General features: G+C 37.1%; 3 protein-coding genes across 7 annotated transcripts in view; 2 read left to right on the plus strand and 1 right to left on the minus strand.

Moving 5' to 3' along the window:
* LOC125698994 (centromere protein P) overlaps positions 1 to 27,266 on the minus strand; it is a 119,986-nt gene that overhangs the window by 78,002 nt on the left and 14,718 nt on the right. The window lies entirely within an intron of this gene.
* OMD (osteomodulin) lies at positions 764 to 7,518 on the plus strand. Of its 2 annotated transcripts, none has more exons than XM_048958019.1 (3): positions 764 to 1,074; positions 5,120 to 6,080; positions 6,965 to 7,518. In XM_048958019.1, exons 1-3 carry the CDS (start codon positions 991 to 993, stop codon positions 7,279 to 7,281), a joined length of 1,362 nt encoding a protein of 453 aa, XP_048813976.1. In that variant the 5' UTR covers positions 764 to 990; the 3' UTR covers positions 7,282 to 7,518. The 2 variants fall into 2 exon arrangements, with proteins under 2 accessions (XP_048813976.1, XP_048813977.1); XM_048958020.1 differs by lacking the exon at positions 764 to 1,074 and adding an exon at positions 2,740 to 2,825.
* Positions 15,285 to 26,555, plus strand: OGN (osteoglycin). Of its 2 annotated transcripts, XM_048958023.1 has the most exons (8): positions 15,285 to 15,763; positions 16,376 to 16,628; positions 20,565 to 20,649; positions 21,890 to 22,048; positions 22,624 to 22,826; positions 23,352 to 23,447; positions 24,003 to 24,205; positions 25,089 to 26,555. In XM_048958023.1, exons 2-7 carry the CDS (start codon positions 16,461 to 16,463, stop codon positions 24,171 to 24,173), a joined length of 882 nt encoding a protein of 293 aa, XP_048813980.1. In that variant the 5' UTR covers positions 15,285 to 15,763; positions 16,376 to 16,460; the 3' UTR covers positions 24,174 to 24,205; positions 25,089 to 26,555. The 2 variants fall into 2 exon arrangements, with proteins under 2 accessions (XP_048813980.1, XP_048813979.1); XM_048958022.1 differs by having other exon boundaries at positions 15,288 to 15,763; positions 24,003 to 26,555.

Consider the following 27,266-nt stretch of genomic DNA (forward strand, 5'->3'; position numbering starts at 1 on the left):
TTACTATTGTTAATAGCAAGCACAAACAAGAAGTGCCTTTGCAGGTCACATACAACAGTCACACAGGCTGCTAGTGGTCTGCTGACAGCATTTGTGAGTAACAAATTAAGACCTAGGAATTAGGATGCAAAGAGTTTTATATCTGTATTTTCTTTCTGTGCCTACAATCTGACTTAGAAGTGCAGCCCGATGTGGATAATTCATGCCTGAGGTTGTTTCTTTCTTCAGAAAGCCACAGGCTTTATGGGAACCAAATTACAGCATTCAGATTTCCTCATTATATTTAATCATGTATCCTCTTTTCTTCAGTACAGACACTGAAAGCAACAAATCAACATCGTCAGTTCTTATCTTCTTATAGATTTTCTTCAATTTGCCAAGTAAAGATTTTGGACTCACAAATCACACCGCTGTGCTGTCAGTGGTTATATTCTCTGCCTACTCTGGAAGTATTTTGCCTCCATACTTCAAATAGACAGTTTTAAAGTTCATGCTTATTCAAGAAGCTAAGCACTTAAAATCACTAAATATTAGAACAGTCTTCCCTCTAATGCCTTCAGTTCAGACCCAAAGTTGAAAGCAATAACAATTCTCATTGATTGAATGAGTTAATAACAAATTCAAAACTTCAGACATGTTATTTTAAAAAGTTCGAGTGAACTTAAAAGGTTTGTCACAGCCTTTGAAACAAGATGTCTTGTGGGCATGATGTTAAATTTAATCCTCTCATTATCCTCCTTGTAAGGAAACTCCTACCACAGTTCAGACCAAAGCTAGAAGATGATCCAAACACACAGATTTGACCAAGATGACAAAGTAGAACTTGTTTACATTCAAGACAGCTCATGCAACAAAAAAAAGAAATGAGTCTTAATACGTCCCATGGCTGGCCCTGCATCATCTTCTGCAACTATATATGCTGTAAAGGAAGAGCTTTGCTACAGTTCTCAGATGGACAGGCTCTTTTCCTCTGTCATCATGGATTTTTGAATGCATGGTGAGATTTCAAGTCTTCTAATAACTAACAAGGATTCAGGACGCAATCATAAGCAGAAAACTACACAAAACTATCAGGTATGAAATTTAAATTTGGTTAAATTTTATTTTTAGAGAAAATAGCTTTAATTCTTGCATGTGCCTTATTTTGAACTGTTTATATAACAGATCTTCCAAAACTGTGCATTATATCCTTTGACTTCCACTTTAAAAAGCAAATCAATATAAAACCAACTAATTTGGTAGCAGTCAGTAACACTTCACTGGCTGGTGTTATAAATTCAAATGTCTTTCTCTGGTTCATCATTAGGAATATATTCTAATTACTTAAAAAAAAACAAACAGTAACTTGTTGTTTGATATTAGTTAGGTTTAATTATACCATGGTAGTGACTTAACTGCTTACAGTACAGTTCATAAGGCACTATTGAGGTTTAATTTCACTCTTTCAACCTCACCTTTGCCATTCTGTATTCTGCATATAAATACATGATTGCTGTAATTTTAATTCCATGTTGCCTGCTCCTACAACTTTATTGTTGCTCCTGACTTCTGATGCTTTTGTTTATATTCCAAATAAAACCATGCATGATTTTGGTTCTTTAATAATTTCCAGTCCACAATGCTACAGAAAAAAGCTTGGAAAGGTCAAATAGATCAATCTCAGGAAGCTCAAAGCCAAAATAGACTTTACTATTGTGTTATTTTCTTTTCTCGATGAAGAATTTTCCTTGTCAATAGGTTTAGAAATAATGCAACTCTTTTACCAATCCAGAACTATAATAAACTGCTTCCCTAGAGCTTTCTGATGAATCACACAACTAACCCAGAACAACATGTCTACTTCAACAATAAACTCACCCCCTCCTTTTCTCCATTTCTGCATATATATCCTAAGTACTGTAATTCAGCAAAATAACACAATGATATCTTTTCTTTTTTATCCCCTTATAAAGCTGGGGAAAATATATCCATTCATACCACAAAACTGGTTTACATCTCTCATGTCATTCCTGGCCGTTTCATACAAAAGCTCATCTCTTTGTACACAAGCTACCACAAACATGCTGGAAACTTACTATGAATTTTAAAACACTACATATTAAAACCGTACAGCCTGAGCGTTTGCTTCCTGCAGAACAGGAAATACAGACAGTGAAGTGAAAAAAAACCAGCACACATTTGAAGATATTCATCAGGACCCTTTCTATAGCACATGCTTTCCCTCAGCTTTCACAAGGTCAGGATTTTGGCCACTTGGTTGCTGATTTTTCTTTTTTTGCTGTACTGTTTCTTAACCTCCTCCTCCCTCCAAAGAACAAACAAAAAGAACAAACTCTTTGGGTACCGGATTGAGTGTCACAGAAACCACAAAATGAACTCATGACCTCTGAAATATTTTTGAAGTCTTACACTTGTTTTTGTTTTTTTAATGAACCGATAACACTGAAGAAGTACTTTAAATTTTTTTAAAGTGATTTTAACAGAATGGATCTCCCTGCAGACTTGTGACACTGCACCAACAATAGCTGATGATGTGGCACAGTACTCTTCTTTATTTTTTTGCTGGCAAATCAGAAGAGGGACTAAAGCTATTATTTTACTTTGCCTTCCCACAAGGCTCCTCACCACAAAGTATGGTTTAGGGACATCTTTTGTTCCTCCAGCTGTGTTAGGCTATTGCTCAGATGATTTCATCAGCACGCTAAGCTGCTCCCTTCCACAACTTGAGCTTCCCAGACTTCCAAGGAGTAATTTCTATTGGTAAGCAGGAATAAAAAGAACCAGTTGTGTTATCTTTGCAGTGAGGAGTAACTCATGCATCTTATGTAAGTACTTGATTTCAGCTGGTACACTGCTTACAATACTGGTACTAAGCTCTTAGTTTTGGAGTTTTTTCTTTTTTTTTCTTTATTTTTTTTTAAACAGATGTAGAGAATCATGCCTCTATGATTTTCTGTTTTCCTTCAAGTCTCTACATACACAGTTCTCATACTGTGTGCATCTGATCTGCTCCCCTCATTACCAAGCTGACACCATTCTTTGTTTTAAAGATAATAGGTTCTTAAAAATACTTCATGAAGAAGCATTAGTTTCTCAGTGCTTTGAGACATGAACTTCAAGTTTAAGGACAGTAGCCGTCCTACCAAATACGCACTCAGCTTCAGCTAAGGTATAAGCAGCCCTCAGAATATAAGCTCCTCCCATTCTTAATGGCCATTATGTACCACCATTGCATCTGCAGTGATTACAGTTCTTCCCTTTACCCTGTCTACATGCCTAGTGAATTGTGTGAAGGCCTAATTAACCTCTATCCTCAAACTATATGGGATTTAGCAAGGTCGTTTCTCCTGGTTTCTAATGCACTACGAATAGAAAAAATGATTAATCACAAATGTTGTGAGAAGCAGAAGTGCTGAAAGAACCAGAAGACAAAGCTGAAGTTCTGGGCAGAACTAGGAGCCAGAAGAGAGAGGAACAAAACAAAGAACATGAAATAATGTTGAGAAACAGATTTTGTCAGAATCTGCTCCAGAGAACAAAATCAAGACACAATAGAGACAGGACTTCTATGGGCAGACACCAGGAGCTCTGACTTGCAGTTAGAAATAAAGTAAAAAGCTATTCTTCTAATATACACTGCCTGAAATCTCTAAGGCAATTAATTCCTCTTGAAGCACATTACTGCTTCCTGAACTCAGCAACTGTCCACTAAGTTTGTCTTCATAGTGCATTAATACAATGCAGGTAGTGGCAGATTGGCCTTTGTGGAGATGCTGCAGCTATTTACCTACCTCAGCTCAGATATCTGACAATACTGTAGGGATACGGACACCCAGCTTTGCTGAGGACCTAAACACAGCTTTTCTTAGGACTCCCTTTCTCCTTAAATTCATAGAATATGTCATGCAATGGGAATCAGCCAGCAATACGAGGCACATGAAATTAGTGTTTCTAAGTCCCATCTCCTTCGTTACTCTTTGATTGTGCCTGGTAAAATAAGATAAACTACTAAGAACAACCAAGAAAAAGAGTTCTATGATTAAGAAACATGAACAGCATCATAAGAAAACTGAGATTATTTGCTTTTCTCTGCATCATAGTTCCCACCTATACCGAGTGAGTCTCAAGATCTCCAGCAATACCTCTGCTTTGATCAGCAGTGTTATGTTTTGACTCACGTACTGTCCAACTCGTACAGCTTGACACGATTCACAACTCCAACTCTGCCATATAAAAGGGTTCCTCTGACCACACAGAGTACTCTAAAATGTTAGGCTGGCTTTGCGCATCTCAAATTTGACAGGCAAAATTGATTGCAAGTAATCATCTTTCACAATATCACTATTTCACCTCAGAAGGTGATTATGAAGGTAAATTAGGTATGTCTGGAAAGGTCTTACAATTGCTGAAGCATAGGAATTCTACAAGGAAAACTGCTTATCAGTGAAGATTTCACACAGTAACTGAAATCAAATACAATGATGGGAATTAAAAATCATTATTATTGCATTGTAGTGAGACAGCCATGTTTTGCAGAAAATAGAAAAATATGACAGAACTCCACAGAACACACAACCACCAATACAGTGCCAACTTTTATCTATTTTTACGTTAAATAGGATCTGACAAGGATTCTATCTGCACCCATCCAAAATTGATCCGTTAGGCTGGTTCTTAACCCACTATACTGGAAAGAATGCAACAACTACAATGTCTAACAACCCAGATTGCACAGGACTTCATACACACAGTTCTTTTGCAACTTGTCTGTAACACATTAAGGTGAGAAAGGAATGAAGACATTCCCATTTCCCTGCTATTTCTCCCAGCTCTTACGGTACACTTCAGTATCAGGGACAGCACAGGTAGAAAGCTCTTCATAATCAGAATTCAGACAGGAAAAGTTCAGTTTACTTCAAGGCCAGTTGCTTATGGCTGTTTCTTGAAAGATCCAAACTAGAAAATGTTTTTGCTAGTAGTATTGTTGACAGGGCTCTGAAAAAAAATGTTATTCTGCTTATTTACAGTAGTTTTATACTGCTTCTCCTTGACACTGAGAGATTCATATGTGATTTCACTTATGACTACCTGGGCATCTTATTTTCTTTCTCATCAACAGGGTAGAAGTACCAATTCAAATATGGGGATTCTGAGCCAACTATCAATCATTTACCTCCTTTGGACCACCACTGCATTTTGCCAATATGAAGACTACGATTTTGGGGACGAATATGATGAGCCAGATCATCAACATCCATATTATTTTAACTCTAATCCAGGCGCACAAGCTGAGGTTCCTCACTTCCCTTTTCCAGTCGAGTGTGCCAGAGAATGCTTTTGTCCGCCAGAATTTCCGCTATCTATGTACTGTGACCATCGTAAGCTTAAAACAATACCAAACATCCCTGCTCATGTCCAACAACTCTATCTGCAAAACAACGATATTGAAGCTGTACCTGCAGGACCATTCACTAACGTTACCATTTTAAGAGAAATTAATCTGAGCTTCAACAAAATTAAATCTCATATGATTGATCGTGGTGTTTTTGCCAAATTGTCAAACTTAGTGCAGCTTCACTTACAGCACAATGAATTAGATGAATTTCCATTCCCACTTCCCAGCTCTCTGGAGAGACTCCTCCTTGGCTTCAATAAGATTTCCCAGTTACCTGGAATTGCACTGGACGGATTACCAAACATCACCATGCTTGACCTCTGCAATAATTTTCTTGACGATTCAGTACTCAAAGGAAATCACTTTTCAGTCATGAGCAACTTAATGCAGCTGAATTTATGCAACAACAAATTACAGACCATGCCTCCCAGCCTGCCGTCGTCACTTATGTATCTCTCTCTAGAAAATAACTCCATTTCTTATATTCCAGAAAACTACTTCAGCAAACTCCCCAAAATCATTGCCCTAAGAATGTCCCACAATAACCTGCAGAACGTTCCACGCAACACCTTCATTAATCTACCAAACCTTTTAGAACTTAACCTTGGACATAACAAATTGAAACAAGTATTCTATATTCCAAGAAGTCTGCAGCATTTGTATATTGAAGACAATGACATTGAAAGTACGTCGATAGCTCTTCACTCTTGAAAAGCAGAAAAATGTAGAAATGGAATTTGGAGTTGGTTGTAAGGAGCAGAGGGTGGGATGAGCTTTTACTTTACCACCTAATCCCTTAGCCTGAATCAAAAACTATCAGAAACGCTTATTTTGTCACTGATTAGGAAGATCTGTCACCTGTCAGCTGATGGGTTATGTAAAATCCAAGCTTACAATCTAGGAGTCATCCAAATTTGCACGTTGTTCAAGAAGTATTATGATACCCCTCTTTGCAGACGTACGAGATTGAGCTGTTAATGTTCTGAACCAACCAGTTAACGTGGCATTGACCCAAAGTTCATACACAACATATCTCTCATGCTATGCAGCTTTTAACTTACAGCACAGGAAAGGTACGGCTCCGTCTTCTTCAAGATGGAATGTAAACACATCCTTGGCTAGCTGAGAAGAAACAAAGGCAACCTAGAAAGGATTTTATTTTCCTATTTTCCCATGATTTCCAAGTGGATGTTTTGTAAATATTCCACAATTTTTTTCATTTAACTCCTAAAATCACTTTGAAACTTTCTTCTGATGAAACAACTGAAAAATCACATAAGAATTGAAAAACTATATGAAAAATATTCAATTCATATAAAATAGTAATTAAGATGGTAGTTGCAGCCACACTATATGTATACATTTTACCCACAATCTTATGTTTTCCAAATTCTAGAACTGTTATAATTGTCACGTATGAAACTGGTTTAAAACAGAGGAAAGGCTGCTATAATGTGATGCATCACAAGTATTTTCCATTTTAAATTCCAAAATTCATTTCAATTATGAAATACTTCTTAAATATAACCTTATCTTCTGAATTTTAATTAATATTTTTCTCTCTTACAGTGATAAATGTTACTTTGATGTGTCCATCCATTGATCCAATGAACACCAACCAGCTAACCTATCTACGGGTGGACCACAATAAGCTAACAGCTCCAATAAGCACATATGCCTTCTTTTGCTTCCCTCATATTAGAACCATCTACTATGGAGAACAAAACAGAAACGGCAACAAGTCCACACAAATCAGAACAGCAGTGTTTCGACGACTTTTAACACCAGAAGAATACGATGAAATAGAAGATGATCATGAAACACACGATCAGGAAACTGAGGAAGAGCATGAAGCAGAAAACTATTTTTTTCCTCACTTTTGGTGAAATAATCATTGTTAATGAGTACATACAGAAATTCTTCCTTACTTGTGGAGTATTCGTGCCCATTTTAGAACAGTTAAATATTTTGGGATCTTTAAGCTATAATCTATAATGTGGAGATAGAATTTTAGTGTACATAAATATGCCATTAGCAATGCAGAAAAAAAATTTTAATACTAACAGCAAGAATACTCATGTCAATATTTGGTAGCAGTATGATATATAACCAGTATTGATGATGGACTTTGTGCGTAAGCAGTAGAAAATTGGCCTTCCATGTTCTAAAGTGATTCAACTTGCTAAAAGTTTATAGCACATATGATGTAATGCTCAACAGGAATATGTGAATATGTGGACAACATCAAAAATCTGACCAGCTAGATGTTCAACTACTGGAAGTAGTAAGAAAACAGTAGAAAACAGACATACAAGAGAAAAACATGAGAGCAAGATCACAAAAGATCACAATGTTGTTGCACATCTTCCTCAAATGTTGATTCATTCAATATCTAATTGAAAAGGAAAGTCAAACTTTTGAGTTTCAGATCTTAATATAATGTCTGTGCTAAGATGTATTCTTTACTTCTCAACCTGTGCTTCAGCTATCGCAAGTCTTTCAAAAAGATTTTAGTTGATTAGACATGAAGGCAATGAACGACTTTTCAAAGGTTTTAATGGTGTGCATTAACACAACTCTGAACTATTAGACTAAAGTACAGGTAAGATAGAAGTACTGTTTTATTTTAGAAGGCATTTTAAATGTAATGCTTTAATTAGAACTGCACATCAGCTAGAGCAGGCACAGATAGTGGCACTCCAGGCTTCATTAACAATTTAGACTACCCTTCAGCATAACTAATACCAATAAGCTGCACCCCCTGCTTCAAAGTTGAGCAAAAATTGCTTCAAGTAATCCAAAGAAAAGTAGCATACATTGTCTGAGCTATGGAAAGCTTTTGTTATGTCTTATACCTGAAGATATTCAAGTCACTACAAGGTAAGAACACAGAGCACATAAGCCCTTTAGTTTAATTAAATTCTTCATTTTTTCAGCACTTCACTGAAGAGCACAAGTGCAATAAGCCATACATCACGCTACCACATTTATATTACAGTTTAAGTTTAGGGAAACTAGAAGAGTGCAATATAGAAATAGACAAGCAAATGTGTACTAGAATTCCTAAAAAGTTTTAGCTTTCTTATAGTAACAGTTACTTTTTGAAGTCCTTCTTAGTATATTTTGTTTTCTAATGCAACAAATAATACGCTAACAAAATGAAAAACCTTAATCATGCGTCTGTATTTATAAACTGAAATTAAGCCCTCATAAGCACATGAATATAACCATGTCCTTAAGAACAAATTCTTTGAAAAATCTATGCATACAAAATGTATAGGATCATAGGCGATTTGGAGACTTATGTGAACTACCTCCATCTTCTTTCTTTCCTCTGCACCCACATTTTTTTCTTTTCACGTGCGCAGTGACCATGAAGATACGGTACGCATTTGTACACATCTAGCTTCAGCTTTGCAGAATGCATCTTCCTTTGTTAAAAAAAAATCAATTAGCATTTATCAACCTCAAGAACCCCCTGGCTTCATGTAGAAACATAAATATATTCATTATATTTAAATACTCTTCAAAAACGTAATGGACATCACATTCACAAATTCAAATAGAAGCACCTGTAACTTTTATAGTTTTATTAACATAAACACGCAGTATGTTAACTGCAGATCTTCACCTCTTTCAGCTTTTAAGTGAAGAATGCACAATCAAAATTAAGACACTTTTTTGAAGGCTTCTTCAGCCTTAAAAAGAACACTATTCAGTTATAGTAGTGTGTATATACACACACACATATAAGATCAGAAACTGTCTGCTTAGCTTTATTTTTTTGAAGTTGCATTAAAGTCAAACTTTTAATAATTAGCTGCCACAGACTAAGAGGTAATAGCACAGATTAAAGCAAATAAAAGAGACAGCTTAAGAATAGTCAGTTCTCATTATGGAGGGAGTCCATGGGTAGGAGTTCAGCAAAAGGCCTGTGCCTAGGTTTACTCTATTTAATATACTTGCAAAAAAATAAACAAACTGGACTGATCAGTGAGATGACGACAAAATGCTAAGAACTAGTGAAGAATTACCAGCTTCCAGGATGCTAAGAAAGCAAGCAAATTCAACGTTATTAAATGTAAAGTGATATCCGTGGAAAAGATACCACTGGTTCCATGTGAAAACTAAAAATTCATGGTCTGACTCCCATTGCTCAGGAGCAAGACTTGAAAGTAACAACAGACGGCACCACATCAACAGCGGCTCCTGTGCTGGACACCATTCTGCTGCTCACATAGACATTAAGAGCACTGTAGAGTTCTGCTCCCTTGAGCTACCTGAGTGCTTGCTCTGTTATTTATTTTCTGGATATTACATGGGCCTTTAAAAAAAAAAAAAAACAGATTCTTAAATTAAGAATTAAATAAGTATCAAAAAGTCCGATGGTTTGTTTACAGAAATACAGCAAATACAGAAACAGAGCCTGATCTGGCCTCTAGTACTGCATCCACATGAGCAATTAAGGTGAAGCACTAGGAGTGGATTTGCACACAAAATACTTGTAATGAGGCCACGAAACCCACCTCCAGTTTTTGACAGAAAGGATGTTTATTCCAACTAGCACTAGCAACTAATTAAATCCATTAGCAGTACAAGCCATCAGGTACATCCCCAAGTACTCACATCTTCTGGATTGTCACATCCAAAAGAACCAAGTTCAAGTAGTTCTAAGAGATACGAATCAAAATACAGTGACTTGGCCTTACCAGGAGATTCACTTCAAAGAAGTGCTCCTGATCCTAATGAAAATACCAGCAGAAACACAACCAGAAAACACAGTAACTGGTAAACATGGAACTCCATTTCTGCTTTCAACTTTGGCCTAACTATTCAGAAGAACTGTGTTTTCCAAGTCATATCTACGTAAACAAGGGTGGAACTTTCTTGTAATCTAAGCTCAGTACCATTCACAATCCACGGTAATTAGCAAGGCTTTATTAGAGCACTGCTAGTGCTAAGTACCTATAAATACCTATAAAAAAACCTGTTTAAGATTCTGATACCTATGTAAGCCTATAGAGAAAATCTCTTGGATTTCTGGAAAACATTCAGTTACAGCTAAGCTTTTGACTACAAAACCAAAGCTCTCAGAACTACATGACTGACAAACTGATTTTTCCACTGTCTGTACTGTATGATACAGGTATAACGAAAAAAGCAAAAATAAAGTAACAATAGTTTCAACCCCACGTTCCTTTCCTTCGTCTCAGAACAGCAGGAACTTATTTTTCCTTTTTCTGTTCTTGATTGTTGGGCTTTAATACTGATGAAGATTACTTTTTGAGATATTTACTTCAGTATTATGATAATAAATTAGATGGATTAGGACAGAAACTCCCTTTAGGGACAACAGATGGTTTACATTTCAAGCTTTCTTCTTTGACTTCTTATAACATATTCCATTTCCACTCCTATAGCATGAACCAATTTCCTTCTGCTTCCCAACTTGATCACTGCAAGCAATAAACATAGGAATTTCCTATATGAAATAAAAGATACACTATTTTTTAAACAAAAATATTATGTACCAAAAGAAATGTTAAGGATTTCATAATCATTTTCATATTACAGGTGTATAAACTTTTCACAATTAACCAATCAATGCATAACCAATAAAGTCATAAAAATTGACAAATACACAGAATTATCATATGATGCTCTAAGTTTTATCCCAAATTTACATTACTAACAATTATCTAGACCCTTTAAAAGAAAATCAAATCACTTTATCTTGTAATTCATGTCATAAATTTAATATTAACAGGAAAAAAAAAACAACTAACCTTCCTCTATTAAAATGCACAAGAGCACAAAACAGACAAATACGATGACTAACCATAAGTACAGTGCATAAAGGAGATGCTATGAATAATGTAAGGAGCACACGACAGGAATATCAAACTGAAGTGCTTATAAGGCCGGCGAGCCTTGGAGCCTCATGTCGTGTCTCCATAGATGTATAGCAATGGCTCTAAAGCAGCGATACTGTTATTAAAAAGTCATCTCCGTTTGGTTAGTAATTCCAAGCCATTTTAACAAATTGAAGCAGGCTGGCTTTTAATTTGGGATTTAAGTGATGGTAAGTATGTAAAAGTTCAAGAGAACTTATCTTCAGAACAGGGTGCTGAGTGAATAGCAGACCGTAACATTACTCCACTTATCATTTGTGTTTGTAATTATTCAATTCCAAATTACAATTGTGCATTTTCTTTTTTTTAAGATGTACTTTATTCATTTAGAACTCAGTAACCGATACAAGGAGTCTCTTTCTTTTCCAGAAGTGCAAAGAATAAATGCAATGTCTTCAGCTTTAAAAAATTCTGATTGTAAATCAGAAACATATGGAAGGATGCTCATACAATCACTAGGTCATTTTCCAGCTGTCTGTTCTGCAGCTGGTTGCTCCAACCATGACCTTAGCTTATTCTAAATAACTGAGCCTTGGAAACAGTCGTAACTTTTCATAAGAACAGCAAAATGCATAAATACCTTATCTCCAGTTCTTCAGTCATTCTGGATCTCAAGTATTGTAAGCCTTCTTTTTAGATAAGCTGGCTGTTTATCTTAGATCCAATACCATTCCCAAAACCTCCCCCACCCCCAAGGATGCTGAATTGGAACATACTTTGCTTAACACGTTGTGTACAACAATTCTTACATAGTATCAACTTGAATCTGATTTTTGTGAGTGGCTCAAGAAGAAATCAGGAGGTTACTTCCCCCTTTTTGGATACTCTGGCTTTTTGTTCCCAGAATGAATGTAATGCCCATGCTTACGCTGGTTTGCATTGCCTTACAATTAATTGTACACTCCTTACATTGTGTGATTTCCAGTGCTCATAAGAAAGCTAAGCAATAAACCATAATTCATTCTTCTAAGCACATTTAAAACCAATAAAAATTTGAAAGTTATAGAACTTGCCAACATTGTCCTTTAGAGACCATGACACATGATGAAGGCAAAGGTCTTTAAGCAGCTGTAAAAACGCATCTTCTCTTAAACACAGAGTTAATTGGAGTGCTTAAACATACATTCAGTTTTGCTTCATTTCATAAGGAATATCTTGACATCAACTCTACGATACTCTTCCTACAGCCCCCTCTATTAACCCATGCACCTCTGAGAGACAAGGTCCCTTTCCTGTTTCCATCTTCATTTTTCCCTCTCCCCCCCTCTGCCTCCCATCACAGTCTGCTATCTACACAGACAGTGCTAGGCCCTGCTGAGGCAACCTGGAGAAATCATTCATAACCAGAAGCCTCAAAGGAACAAAGACTTTCTCCTCTGGAAGCCCAGCTCTGCTTAGCTCAGTCCTTGTGGAGGTTTACCAGCAACAAGACAATTCTCTGCCTCACAGAGAATTACCAGCAACCAGTCCTCACTTTCATCTCAATGAAGCAGGATAGCAAAGCTTTCTTGTAATGTTTCTGTACTAAGCTACTAAGGATTAAATGAAAAATACTAAACTTTTGCTTAAACCCACAGAAAATGGAGGGAACTGCCCTACCATTGCAACTGGCATCATTCTCCCTGCCAACATACATTGGATGAGAACTGCTCATTTTGCAGTATGCCCTTTAATATTTTGTTTTTTTTAAGGGAAGTTTAATTTATTTTTTATCTGCCTTCAGGGAAAGGCAAGAGCAGAAGTAAACAAGACAGCCTGGAGCTCTGAACAGGTCTTAAGATACGATGACATTCCAAGCACAAGATAAATAGATTGAGCTGAAAATCAGCCAGTTCAAAGAATCCACAAAACCCATCCTCCTTTCTGCCTGCAAAACAAATATCTATTTCAGTTCCTCTGGGTTATTTTCAGCTTTGTTTTTCACTTTACCAGCTTTTGACACTAAACTCTCCTAAATACTAGATTTCTTTCCAGACGGTGAAGAAAATATAATCAGAAATGCCTATGGTTTGGAGTGGCTACCTTAACTTTCTCCTTCCTCTCCCGTAACTTTCCAGTGCCTCCCACCCAAACTCACCCAATGTCTCTTTACCTGATTTCCCCATGAGATACCTCCTAGGACAGTCTGTGAAAATGAGATACAAGAGGTAAAAAGAAGGAAAAAGGGATAAATAAGGTACACCTGGCAAACCAGAAAGTGCATCTTAAACACTTTCTCAAGGCCCTCTTGAAACACTGAAGTTCAATTTTTTTTTTATTTTTTTTAAAACAGAGCTTGTTTAGCTCTTCAGAAATGAAATTACACTTTAAGCATATAAATCTTAGTAACTGAATACTGGGATACCTGTGTGTAACATTTAAGTGCTAAAATTGTTTAAAGAGCATTCTCTGCTTGCCATGGTGAACACTTCCTACTAGCTTCCCTATTGCCAGTGCATACGAGCCACAATCTTTATTTCAGATGATTTGGGCATTTCAAGTCATTCTGAGCAAGAAGTCTGTTTCTGGAAGAAGCAGTAAAGTTCTTCCTTGTTTGTCTCCATCTGAGCCATCCCCTTCTTTGTGCTGAACATTTGTTACATAAATTCAGATGAAAAAACCTTCTATTTATCTGAAATTACTTACTTGCTGACAGCACATTTCTCCTGGTACAAGGGATGACAAACAAATCATGGGATTAGACTACCACTTTATTTGGCACTACCTGTTTTAAGTGATGGTAAAACTACACAGTCAGACGAAGTCTTAATGTGGATGTTCAGCAGGGCGAGGAAAGGCAGCAGGTGGCTGGAAAGAATCACAGAATTGTAGGGGTTGGAAGGGACCTCCAGAGATCATGGAGTCCAACCCCCTGCCAAAGCAGGTTCCCTACAGCAGGTCGCACAGGTAGGCATCCAGGCAGGTCTTGAACATCTGCAGAGAAGGAGACTCCACCACCTCCCTGGGCAGCCTGTTCCAGTGCTCCTTGCTGAAGGAGATCAGCTACAAAGCAGACGTGCCATCATTGCTCCCAAAAAGCGCATGTGGTCACGACAGACGTTAAGAGGACGTTGACAAGCTGCAAATCTTTTTGCCCTTTCTGTAGGAAGTCCACCCTTTCTGTCAGTGTCCTCTCAACTGAAAGTTCCTGCAATTCTGCTGTGGAAAACATGTTAATATCTTCACCACAAAACACTAAAAACAATTTTTTGTTCCATCTCAGCAGCAGCCAGTATGATTCGGAATCCAATTTCCACCATTACTGAGATTCTTCCCTTTATATTTTAGTTATACACTTACAGCAAAACCATTATCCTAGAGAAAATTGCAAGTCCTAACTGTAACAAACACTGCTTGCATTTACACCAACATCTGGTTTCTAAACAAGATAGGACTTGCACAAAAATCTAAATATGTCCACTGCTTATCTCCAACATTATTCTGGTTGTCAGCGCTATCTTATTAAAAAGCCCACAAAGATGAGAGAGAAAAATTGATCCGAATATATTCTCAACAGGTTTTATTGCCACATACTTTATAAAGATAAAAAAAATTCGACTGTAAACTTTCAAGTGTTCATCTGGCTCCCATTTATAGTGATTGCCAAAAGTGCATAATAAGAAAAAGGATGGGGGAGGAAGAAACACACTGGAAATCCAGAAAACTGAAGCTTTCAGTTCATATGAAAATTCTACACCTGGGCAATATTTGCTAAGTAACTTATAACTGAAATAGAACATAAAACATGTATTACAAAACCCAACTTCTAAAGAAATTGTGGAACAACTCATCCAATAAAGCATTGAGATGAGAATTACTTGGCTGAAAAAAAAAAATCACACTTAAGCCCCACCCACCAAATTCTAAAAACTATTTTTGGTTTCCAGAATTCTTCAGACTGAAAAGTTTTTATTTCTTGCATAGGTGAAACTTCTGTAAACACAAACAAGTTGTAGTGAAACATTTAACCACTCATAGAAATGTGACTAATGCAGTGTATGTATGCTTTGGCTCTACCTCTGTCTCAGTCAGCAAGCAGCTGCTTTGTTTCTCAGCTAAACTATTAAACAAAATGGATAACACATGCCTTGTTACAGACCTCTAGCCTGCACAATTAATACTCGATTCAAAGAAAGAGCCCTAGCAATTAGAAAGGGTAAATCACCAGACAGCAGAAAACTGCCACTTTGCCAAGCAGGATGAACTAGACTGGATAACATTTGTAAATGTTAAAGCTAAGTACAGCCCCCTGCTCCAGGATATTACCTCTCACCCTGGGGACAGAATGCTGGCAAAGCCTTTTTTACCCCATGGAAAGCACTTTTAAGACTGTCAATCTTGGAAAACTTATTCATTGCAGCAACCTGGATGTAATTCATAACTTTACTCTTTCACCAGTCTACTTTGGTTTAACTCACGCATAAGAACTTCTGGTTTTAGCACACAGCCACAGAAGAACTTGGAATCTGCTAAAACGGTAGGTGGACTTTTTTCTGAAAGTACCTTCACCTAAAGCTTAAATAAAGCACATCCCTACAGCAAGCAGAACAAAATGCTGTGTGAAGATCAATTTTAAGAAATACTGTGTATGTATTTAAAATGCTTCTCAGCTGTGCTTGTAGCCTCCATCCCAGCCCCAATTGTGTACAACCTGTAAAATATTACTGGGGGGGAGGATTATCTTCTGCTGTTTGCTTTGAAACGTGAAGATAAAGGCAATGAGAGAATGATTTTCAAGCTCAAGTGCTCATAGCAACATATTTTGACAACAGGGAAAAATCATTTTTATTTGATAAAATATATATATGCCAAGTGTTTTATAAAATGCTTTGTAAAATCCTCTTGCTACTGGCAGAAATAGCACTCTGGCAAATAGGCACACGTAATATTTTCTTTACTAGTTGGAAAAGGCTGTTTATTATTTCCTAGTTTCATTTCACATTAATAGCACCTTTTATTAATCCTTCAGTCTAATTAAAGAATACCAAGAGTTAAAAGTTGTTCCATGTTCCTTATGCGTTAGAAACCTCTGCCAACTGCTTCTCTAGGCTTTAAATATTGTTTTGACGGATTGCATTTTCATTTGCAGTCACAAAGAAAGTATTCTCCACAGTCAACACACGAGCAGACCTCCATCAGCTCAGTGCAAGCCAAGCACATTGCTCTGTGAGAAAATGAAGACTTTGCAGGCTGCTTTTTTCCTGGTGGCATTTGTACCTCTGGTGAAGCCAGCACCAACAATACAGCAAGATTCCTCCAAGTTTAATGACTATGAGACAGACATTGCCATGGGAAGCCTGATCCAACAGGATTATGAAATGCTGTCCAAGGATATAATAAAGGTATTTCATTTATATAATCACTTTCATATTTTAACTGCTAAGCATGATAGAAATGAATTGGATATTACATGATAGAAATGAATTGGATGTTACGTGATAGAAATGAATTGGAAGTTACATGTATGTATACAAGTTTTATTGAGAAGCGTTTAAATAACGGCAAAACACAGAATAGTTCCAGAAATAAGAAAGCCACTCAAATTAAAAGCACAAAACTACCTCTTGTTATGGTCTGAGTAACCCCAAAAAGACACGTTTTTGCAACTACAAGTACAGCATTGCTTTTCACTCTGCTGCAGCTACGTGCCTGCTGTTTCAGGAGTTTCAGAAGGTATACCAGCACATTAGCTGGGCAGTTTGGGTAGTGCTGTATTAACAAAGTAAGTTTGAATTCAGATTAAGGAGGGTAATTTCATTCAGTTGATTTTTTTTTTTTTACTATCAAAGAAATACTTGAAACTGTAATCTTACCATAAGCAACCTGTCACTATAAACCACAGCTTTTCTTTCGACTCAAGCTGTTGTGTTTTTCACCTTTTTTTTTTTTCCCAGGGCTTTTTGTTTGTTTTCTTTTTGCAATTCTGAGGTACTACATACAGAATGCCCAGCACCGTGGGCGTCACCTACCGGTGTTAACACTTCGAGACTCTGCAACATAGCAATCAAAACGCCCTGCGGCACTCACCAGCACCCCCATATGGCCAAACGGACAACTCGGAACCGTTTTGCCGCTGCTCTATATAGGAGCCTGTTGATTTAAACGCTTAAACAGGAGATACAAAAACGAGTTAAATCAAGTGCAACAGCCCCAGCTGAAAGGCACAGTACAAAACCCCACCTCCTTCCAATAAACTAGTCTGATAACGAAATAAAAGGGGAGAGCAGAAGATAAGTGATATAAGCAGTAAGTCCCAGCACATCTATAAGAGAAATCATTTCTCTCTCTATTTTTAAAATATTTTTCCACTTCCACTTAGATCACATCTTTCCATGCCAGGCTAAAAACAGCAGCTAAGTATTTATATCAGAAACAAACTAGGCATTCTTACACCTGACACATGCCAGAGCGATGGAGCAACACGCCTCACTAACTTCTGAACAAGAGCATTTAAAGTGACTCAACAAAGAAGTGACCACCCAGTCAATGAGTAAGACTTTTTAAATTGCTATGTACTGTAACTTTAATGAGCAAAGCACCAAATAGCTTTCTCTACTAACGTCATTCTATTAAGAGTACACCACTACTCACAGTAGGAGGATACCTACAAGGAAATAATGCCTGCAATTTGCCATAGACTAAGCAGTGTCTGTGCTGGCAGCACCATAACCTAGAGGTCTACTGAAGGCCAACAGTTCTGCTCGTGATAATTCCAGGAATGCAGTCGGTCACTATTTCCACCAGGTCAGTTCTCCAGTGACGTGCTTTCATTGCAAAATAATAAATTAGTTCCATATGTGCAACAAATAGATCTCTACAAATTCCAGTGTCCCCAACTTCAGTCACTGGATATGCAGGCAAGCGTTCTATTCTATTAAAATACAAATCCCAGATTCCAGAACATTTCAGCTGTAACTGAAATGCGTGCCAATAATTTCCTCCAACTTGCCCAATCTGAAAATCTTAATCTTGCATGACCAAGTTAACTCCTTATTGTGTATTGAATCAATTTTTAAAGTTTACACTAAAAAAATATACCCCGATTCTCAGATTAGAAATCCATCTACCTATATTTGTGGTAATGATCAACTACAGTGCTTTATTTGAAGCCAGACACCGTCACATGTATGGACTAATTCATTTCACTGAGTATAAACACTCAACTTTCTAACTGTTTGTTACCACGAAGAATCAATTACTTTGCAGAAGTTCCAAAGACATTTTGAGTGTGTAGATGTCACATAATAGTCTGATTTTATGTGGGGAATTCATGTCTGTGGAGTAAGGTGCAAGTGACAGGTAGAATTTAAGTATGAAAATACACCAACATTCCTTCAGTGTACTAATCTCTATAAATGCAAGTAATAAATGTCCTGCAGGTATCATCCAAACAAACTTCTGCACCAATATTCCATGCTTACTGCTTTTTTTTAGCTGTCCAAGCAATTCTTCCAATATATTGGCTACCTCTATTTACAGAGGGTGAGTGGGAATACATTGCCTGCGCATCTCACATTATTCAGCAAGTAATCAGGTTTTATTGTTTGGGCTTGGTTTTTTTTTTGTGATATTCCTTTCAGCAATGAGTTGTGCACTGTGCTCTGCAAAGAACTTGCATATTCATTCTTGGATCACAGCTCAAGCAGGAACACATTTTAGAAACATACTCCTGGTACAGATATGCTACATCAGCAAACATTCTTCATACAAGCATATTAAAAGTCTCCCTTGTGAGCCATAAGTCTTTACTGGCCTCGACACCCATCAGGATCATGATTTCGTATGCCTAATCAACAGAGCTATGTAAACTAAACTTTTTTCAGAAACCTGTAAGACTTGCTGCTTGTTTGATTCTTCTATCTTTCCAGCTTACACCACAGCAGCTTCTCTACACCACACACTTGAAGTCTCTCTCTCTACACAGAAGTTCCATGCAACAACACTGAATTGTTACCAGCATTCTAATTCGTGTAGAGAAGTCCAGCAGTAACAGATCAGCCTCTCCCAAAGATCTCAAAAACAACCCACAAGAAAGAGCTACAGCCTGGATAGAGACAGGACAAGCCAAGTGATGGTCAGTTCACATGCCAAGAGTCACAACAGCAGAGGCTGGCCAAGATACCTGTTTCTTCAGCTCAATGCTTTTACATTCCAAAATACAGAAACAAAAACAAAACAAAAAAAACCACCAGTAAATGAGACCAAAGTTGGCACCCAAAGTAAACTGACAGCGTTCTCCCGCTGCTCTAGGAGGTGTGCTCCTAGAGGCTCCATTGATGCCTCAATGAGGGAGTTAATTAAGTAAATTGGTTCCTGTGAGCAACTGGTGCACACAGAATCTCTTCATTGATCGCAGTACTCAGGCCAGGATTCTGTTCATTAAGCACACTTAAAGAAAAGTGTTCTCCACATCTGTTGATGCTTTTCTCTCTGCACGTTCTCAATAGCCAAGCAGACCACACTGCACCTTCATCCTGTTCTAAAACTTATCTCCCACCAAAAAAGACAATAAATGATGCCAGCCAAACACAGTTGCTGCAATCAATCCAACACCTCCCTCCAAACACCAAAATATGCAATGGTATGATCCACTGTATGTATATGCTAACTCACAAAATAATAGGTAATTCTCTAAAATTTCTATCTATTGTATTCAGTTAAAATCTACCACTTTCAACATCACCCAAGGCTGTGTTTGTTAGCAGCCCAGGTTTTAATACAGCCTTCAGGGAAGTTTAATGAATTGGTATAGCTGAATTTCAGCCAATACATGAAAGGAACAGATTTCTAAGCCAAGTTTTCAAGCAATTTAAAAGATAATTAATATCTTTACTGGTGATTTCAAATAACTTCGAAGGCAAGGAAATGTAAGGATATATTTTTTAACTCAATCTAACTTCTCAATCTAACTCTCTCAAAATTTCGTGTTTTCTACAAAACCTGCCTTCTGAAGAGAAGGTTTTTGGAGACATTCAGAGCTTACATGTTTCTTTCATCATCAACACACGGTCTGTATTTTCCACTCATTTTTCTTTATGGCTATTGGTCTTATCCAAAGAAGAGTAGCAGTTCATTTTCCCTTCTCGCCTTCCAAAATGAAGAGCTCACATACAAGAGGGATAACACATCACATCAGTCACCCAGTGTATAAGAATAATTTAAAAATTAGATGTCACAAGATGGTATGAGGTAGGAAGCCCATGTTAAGAGATACGCTACTGAAGATCCCTGGAATACTGTTTATTGCTTTTTAAAATAACTTTTGCTCTTTCACAAAGGATGGAACAAATGTTTCTCTTGACACTGGCCTGAGACTGCAAGGAGATGACAGCCAACTGAGTGCCAGACCCACAAAGGATACAAGTAAGTGAGCAATGGAGAAGTGGGTATTGCTCTGTGCGAGGCCTCCTAAGGAACCTGTTTTAAATACCAACACTAAACATACTAAGGATGACCAGGGATATAGAAATGATGTTTTCATGTCTCTTGGGGAAAGCCTTCTAAACTTTAGCCTCTAATGGAGCAGATTAAATATGAAAAAAATTAGAAATACTAAAGTATCTCCAGGTAAACTCTGAATATACAAAACACAGCTGGAAGAATCTCTGCAGGATTACAGTTGCATTTGCTGTATAGGTGCACCCAGGTTCAATAAGCTTGGCATACGAGAACCAAGACAAACAAAAAGGTCCCAATAAGGTCCACAGTTTAACCGTATCATAACATGTTTAAACAGATTAATTTGAAGAACCTGATGCTCTCAGAGTTCACATCTGATGACCAAGGAGGCCAATATTTACGTGGTTTCCAGTCTGGCTGTTTCGTTTTTTTTTTTCCCCCGCTGAAATGTAAAACATTCAGAAATGAATTGGGATACAAATGAATTTGGGAATAGAAACAGATGAAGTACAAGAACACCAAGAATGTTCTTTACCAGCCTAGGAGACATTCTGGGTCTGTGATCTAAATTTCCAAAAATCACAGATGATGCAGCAAGACCACTGAAGTGCCGATGTTCACTGAAGTTTTAATGAAGGGCAATTAATTATTGTCAAATGGCATCTGTCAACAGCACCATCAAAAGGAGAACAGACCTGGGAGAAGCCCAGAGCTCCTCGTCAGATAAGCACAGAAACAACTGCTTTTTAAACAGTGGCACCATTGACTCACAAACATTTCTTTTTAATTATTTCTTACACTAATACATGACAAATAAGGTACCACATCCAAAAATGGTAAATCCTGTGGGTAAACCCTGCCAAAAATGCTCCAGTTCGATTACAACATCAACTGGGGGCCCTTTCAGATGTTCCTCCTGCACAGAGTTGCAGTCAAATTCAAACCACTCTAAATCAATTACAAAATGAAATAAAATTAACCTTAACAGTATTTCGAGACAAGTTCAGATAAAAACAGAGTATATACATGGCATGAAAATAGAACACAAAAAAGATTTTCAGAAGTTTTAAATGCTGCTAGTAGGACAATAAAACTTTTAATGGAGAGAAAAATCTTAGAAGATACCAAAAAGAATTGATTTGAATGAAGCTGATGTCGGCTGATTAACTTTTAATTGCTCACTCACAAAATACTTCCCTTTCAGATCTGCCTACCTGCCTGCTCTGCGTGTGTTTAAGCGGCTCGGTGTACTGCGAGGAAATCGATATTGAAGCTGTTCCCCCACTGCCCAAGGAAACCGCGTACCTTTATGCACGATTTAATAAAATCAAGAGGATAGCTGTCTCAGATTTTGCTGACATTAGTAAGTAACATTCAGATTTTCATTTGTTTACCTCCTGGTGTCCTTTCTCACTCTGCCAGAAGTACCAAAATAATATATATTCCTTATATTTTGTTAGTTCACATCATGTACATTACTTATTTAAAAATTCAATGCTTGTATCAGCAAAGGAGCTCTGAAGGCAATGCGGAAACCCGTTTTGCCCCACATATCCATCTTAATACTTCCAAACCATCAAAAGCAAATAGCTAAAAATGAAATTGAATTGTATGCCAGCCAGTCTTCAACAATCATGTCTATTTCTTTCAAATGCTCTGGAGATCCTGCCCACCTACTTCACCTCTGTCATGGCAAATCCTACCAGTATATAAAGGCACATTGCCTCGATCCAAACAGAAAGTTTCACACAAATATATAATGCACTTATTTCCTCAAATTTATATATATAAACAAAGCTCTTAGTTTGTGATCTGCAAATTTAAGTACTACTAGATGTTACAATGGCAGTGGTTGTAGCATCCTGCATTAAACCATGGATTTTTCACATCATGCAATTCTATATTCAGTATTTACATTTTCAATTCTTTTGTGTTAAGCTACTTTGAGGAGAATTGATTTCAGTGGGAACATGATAGAAGAAATAGAAGATGGAGCCTTTTCAAAGCTCTTGTTATTGGAAGAACTTTCTCTTGCTGAAAACCGACTTGTGAAACTTCCAGTTCTACCTCCCAAACTGACAACGTTTAATGCGAACCAAAACAGAATCAAAAGCAGAGGAATCAAAAACAATGCTTTCAAGGTAAGTCTAGGCAAGCAAGCTAGATAAAATGAATAACCATAACGACCAATATATTGATTTATTCTGTATTTCTGCAATCCAAGAAATAGACGTGCAAGAAGCAGCATTTCAGGCTTTGTTGTGAAGGCACTCTGGAATAGTGGCTCATGGTACACTTGCCCTCTCATGAAGTTCATCTAAAGAACTTAAGATACAATTTTACCTACTTCTTTTCTCACACACAGAGAGATGGTAGATTCAAAACAGATGTTTCAAGTATAGGTCTGTGGATCACAGAAATGCTAACAATGACATCTTCAGAGTGGAGCCAAGTTTTATAACCAGTACAGTGACACAGAAGTTTGCAGAACATAAAGGCCTGCTCTATGAGTTTCTTGATGAAACAGAATTCAACGCACACAACAGAAGAATGTTTCCTGTCAGATCCCTTTATAGCTTTATCTGTGATCAGAAAAAATGCAGATGTCTAATAACAGATATGAGAGTAAGTAATACCAGCACTGATCCTCTCTTTTGTTCCACTAGAAACTGACAAATCTGGCCTACCTCTACTTAGGACATAATGCACTGGAATCCGTTCCCCTTAACCTACCAGAAAGCCTGCGCATTCTGCACCTTCAGGTACTTTTGAAGTATCTTTGCTTAACATTACATTACAGAAAGACCGAGTCTCCCTCTTCTTCCTTCCAAAGCATTTGGCGCTGTGGTTGTGCTATCGCTGCCTAGTGCTCCTCCAAACAGCTTACTTCTGCTCTGTATGGTCACAACTGAGCAGCATTCAACCTGTCTGTTTTATTAACATACAGGAGGAAAAAGCCCTTCAAACAATTCCATACAGTTACATAGAATTACGTTACCCTTGCTGTCAGAAGTTAGTGCCCAACTACCATGCAGGAATTTCTCATAAATTCTGGCACACCAAATTCAAGAAATAAATAACAAAAACCAAAACAGTAATAATCTTTGGTCAACAACAAATTCCAAACATCAGTAACAACCTCAAACCGTTTATTGATTGGTTTGAAAGACTTGATTCTTACCAATCCGTAACACAAACCAATCCCAGCGTCAATAAATTGAGTAAGAAGGAAGTTAAAGCTTGACAATTCTCAACTTGTATGTGTGTGAACGCATTCATTTATTTTACATACCCCTCCCCTTTGTTTTGCTTTGCAGCACAACAACATCACTACAATCAATGACGACACTTTCTGCAAGTCTAATAACACACGGTACATCCGCACACGTATGGATGAGATAAGGATGGAAGGAAATCCAATCCTCCTGGCAAAGCATGTCAATGCTTTCTCCTGCTTGAGAACACTGCCTGTAGGAACATACTACTAGCTACTACTTACACGTGCCAAAACTCAATCATGGTAACAAAAGATCATTCTTATTACTGTTTACATGTTTATATCTTCTCCATGCTAAAGCAATTTTCCCTGTTGAAATGAGGGTCTCCTCTGACAATTATTGCAAAGCAGCCATTCTATTTAGGAGTTGCAATGCCACCCAAACTTCAGAATCCTTTGGTAATCAAAGTGTAAAAGTACATAAGTGCACATACATATATTTCCAACTTGCAATTCAGCAGTTACTCGTTACACGCAGCTAAAATCCTGCAACTGCTGCTTCACATTCTTCACCAGTTCCCAGAAAAAAAAAAATCAAGATATTTTACTTTGATAAGCCAAAACATTTCTTGAGTAAGCTAAATTTTTACTCCAGTCAAATTTGTTTGGGCCTGGACTTAAACTATTTCGGTTAAAACTCCAAAATTGCATGGAAAAAAAATCACATGTGAAAGATAATTATGTCAAGAGACAGAATGTCTTCAAGTTCAACTTCACTGAAGTTTCCTTAAAAACTTATAGAAAAGGTGAAGAATTTTTTCAGGCTTAGTGTACCAAGCAACAAAGCGAATGGAACATTTCAAGTATGCATCAAATCTTCTTTTAATATTTTCCTTTCAAAATAATCCAAATGCCATTATATATTACAATTGAATGTATCTGTATAAACACATTCAACTGTATATGTTACATATAAATGTTTTCTACACGTTATATTTTTGATTTAAATATATAATATATAGACACTTCGTTCAGCTGTGCTCATAGGAGTCATTCTTGCCACTTCAGCTTTCCCATTTTAATACAACCATCAGCATACAGCAGGCTATGACTCAAGCACTTGTTTTTTCCTTTTTATGAAGATGTGACATTGACTGAGCCTTCTTCCACTGCTTTGTCTTGACAGGAAATGTGACAATAAAGGTAACAAGAAATTGGATTAATGCTCTTACCTGTAAATGAGCAGATTTTCAACTAGAAGTCAGATCAAAGAAACAAATACCCTTGCACCCAATATTTTCGCAATGTACAGAAGCATAACATTATATCTTTAAAATTAAAATTCTAACATAACACTATTCTGAAGTGTTATCCTCAAATGAGGTAAACAGGTATTATTATCTCCTCAAATACCAGCCACAAGCTTAAATGCTTTTAACTGACAAATGCCAAAAAAGTGCTAATTACCATTACTAAGCCAACATCATACTAACCTTGAAGCTAGTGTAGATTTCTGATTTGTAGAAATAGTTAAGCACAAATGCATGATAACGTATCACTACCACCACAATCAGTATTGATTTTATAAGATATTTGTATTAATTATGTCTATTTAGCTAAACCTGATTTGTTAGTGCTTGTGCTCTAGACAATTAGTACTAAATTTGAGCTGAATTCTGAACATACTGATGCTCTGCCACTAAGAGTGCTGAGATCCAGGTGACTGTCAAGCACCAACAGTGGGTGCATCTTTCTTGAAAGAGGATGCAATTATGAAAGTCAAGACAAAATATTTTCACCCTGGACCAGTCAAGAAGGACAAAGCAGTCCTCATCTCTTCCATTTAAATGTTTTAATATAACCAGAAAGAAATTCCATTGTTTTAATGTATCTGAGAACAAAACCAAGTCCTATGGTGCTTGTTGTTCATTTTTTCCATGTGAATCTTGAAACTTTTATGTCTCCAGGCACTTAGGGAAAGATAAACTACTGCAGAGCATATCAAAATACGTTCCAAATCCAATCCAAATTTATATCAGGAAAGAAATGAAAGCCACAAGTTGTTTCATCTCTATTTGCTAAATAAAATACAGAAAACATAGTTAGAAGTATGATAACATTACATAAACAGTGGTCTCAGATCTGATTCTCATATGTAATCATTGCTATTACACAAAGCCCTCTCCAGTATTAATGGGATCAATAAACACCCCAAGTGTTTCAGGTTCCCTATGAAAACATCATGCACACAAATGTATACATGTTTCTGTTATGTACACACGCATGCAAACACACTAAGATCTAACCACTACCACATCACAAATTTCATAGGAAGTTGTTGTATATATTTTTGAAAAAGTACTAAATATCAACAGTAATTTAATGCTTTTAATATTCTGCAAGCAAAACACAGACAACTGGTATATTCTGTGAGCCCCATGCAGCCAATAAATACTCATGAGTTTTAATTTCCTTTCCTCATTCACAGCAAGTTAACTCATTAAAACATCAAGTGAAAGAGCTTCAGTATGTTTTACCCCTTCTGTTTTTCTGATCTTGATTAGCATTAAGCTGAATGTACACCATTCTATTCCCCCCCCCCCATTTCTATTCTGTATTTTCAATAAACTTGAACTTCCTTCTTGTTAATCAATAGCAGCTTCCTTCATCTGTTCTTCAACAATCCCACTTATTTCAGGTGCAGTTTCAAAGCAGACAAAGGTGTCTGTAGACCAGAAAATTCTCCATAGCTGTAAATCCATTTTGCAAATGAACATTTATTGCTGGAGCGCAGCAAGTTCTACAATCCCAATAACACCAGGTGACCATCACACAGAAGAACCCATAACCAAAGATTTGTGGGTAGTTTCACTCATCTCTCCAAAAGCCATTTAAAGCCCTATCTTGGATTTTTCCCCCACAGAAAGAGAGGACTGCCAGCAGAAGGCAGCAGCATTATGCAGAGCTCCTGAGTCTGTGTATGAAGCATACAGGTGATATCCCAGTTTGTGCCAGTAAAAATGCACAACTGCTAAAGCACAACGTTACGGAATATATGATGCAGAGCACAGAATGTTTCTAACACAGCACTGCTCTACTCACATCTACTTAAACTTCTCCTGCACACAAGAAAAGCCTGCTGCCAAATTTGCTTTTCTGCTTATTTACAGCTAGCCATTGGATGATTAATTTTGTTAAGTGCTAAAATTCACTACAAAACTGCCATTTCTGATCAGCAGCTTTCTTTGAAATATGCAGTTATCATCTGTCTGAAATGGCCATTATTACTTTAAGTACACACATGCTCATTACAACTATTCACTTCTATGATCCAAATGTTAAAACCTACTCTTAGCCACTTCCA

The sequence above is a fragment of the Lagopus muta genome, chromosome 11 (genome assembly GCF_023343835.1).
Source record: "Lagopus muta isolate bLagMut1 chromosome 11, bLagMut1 primary, whole genome shotgun sequence".
Lineage (NCBI taxonomy): Eukaryota > Metazoa > Chordata > Aves > Galliformes > Phasianidae > Lagopus > Lagopus muta.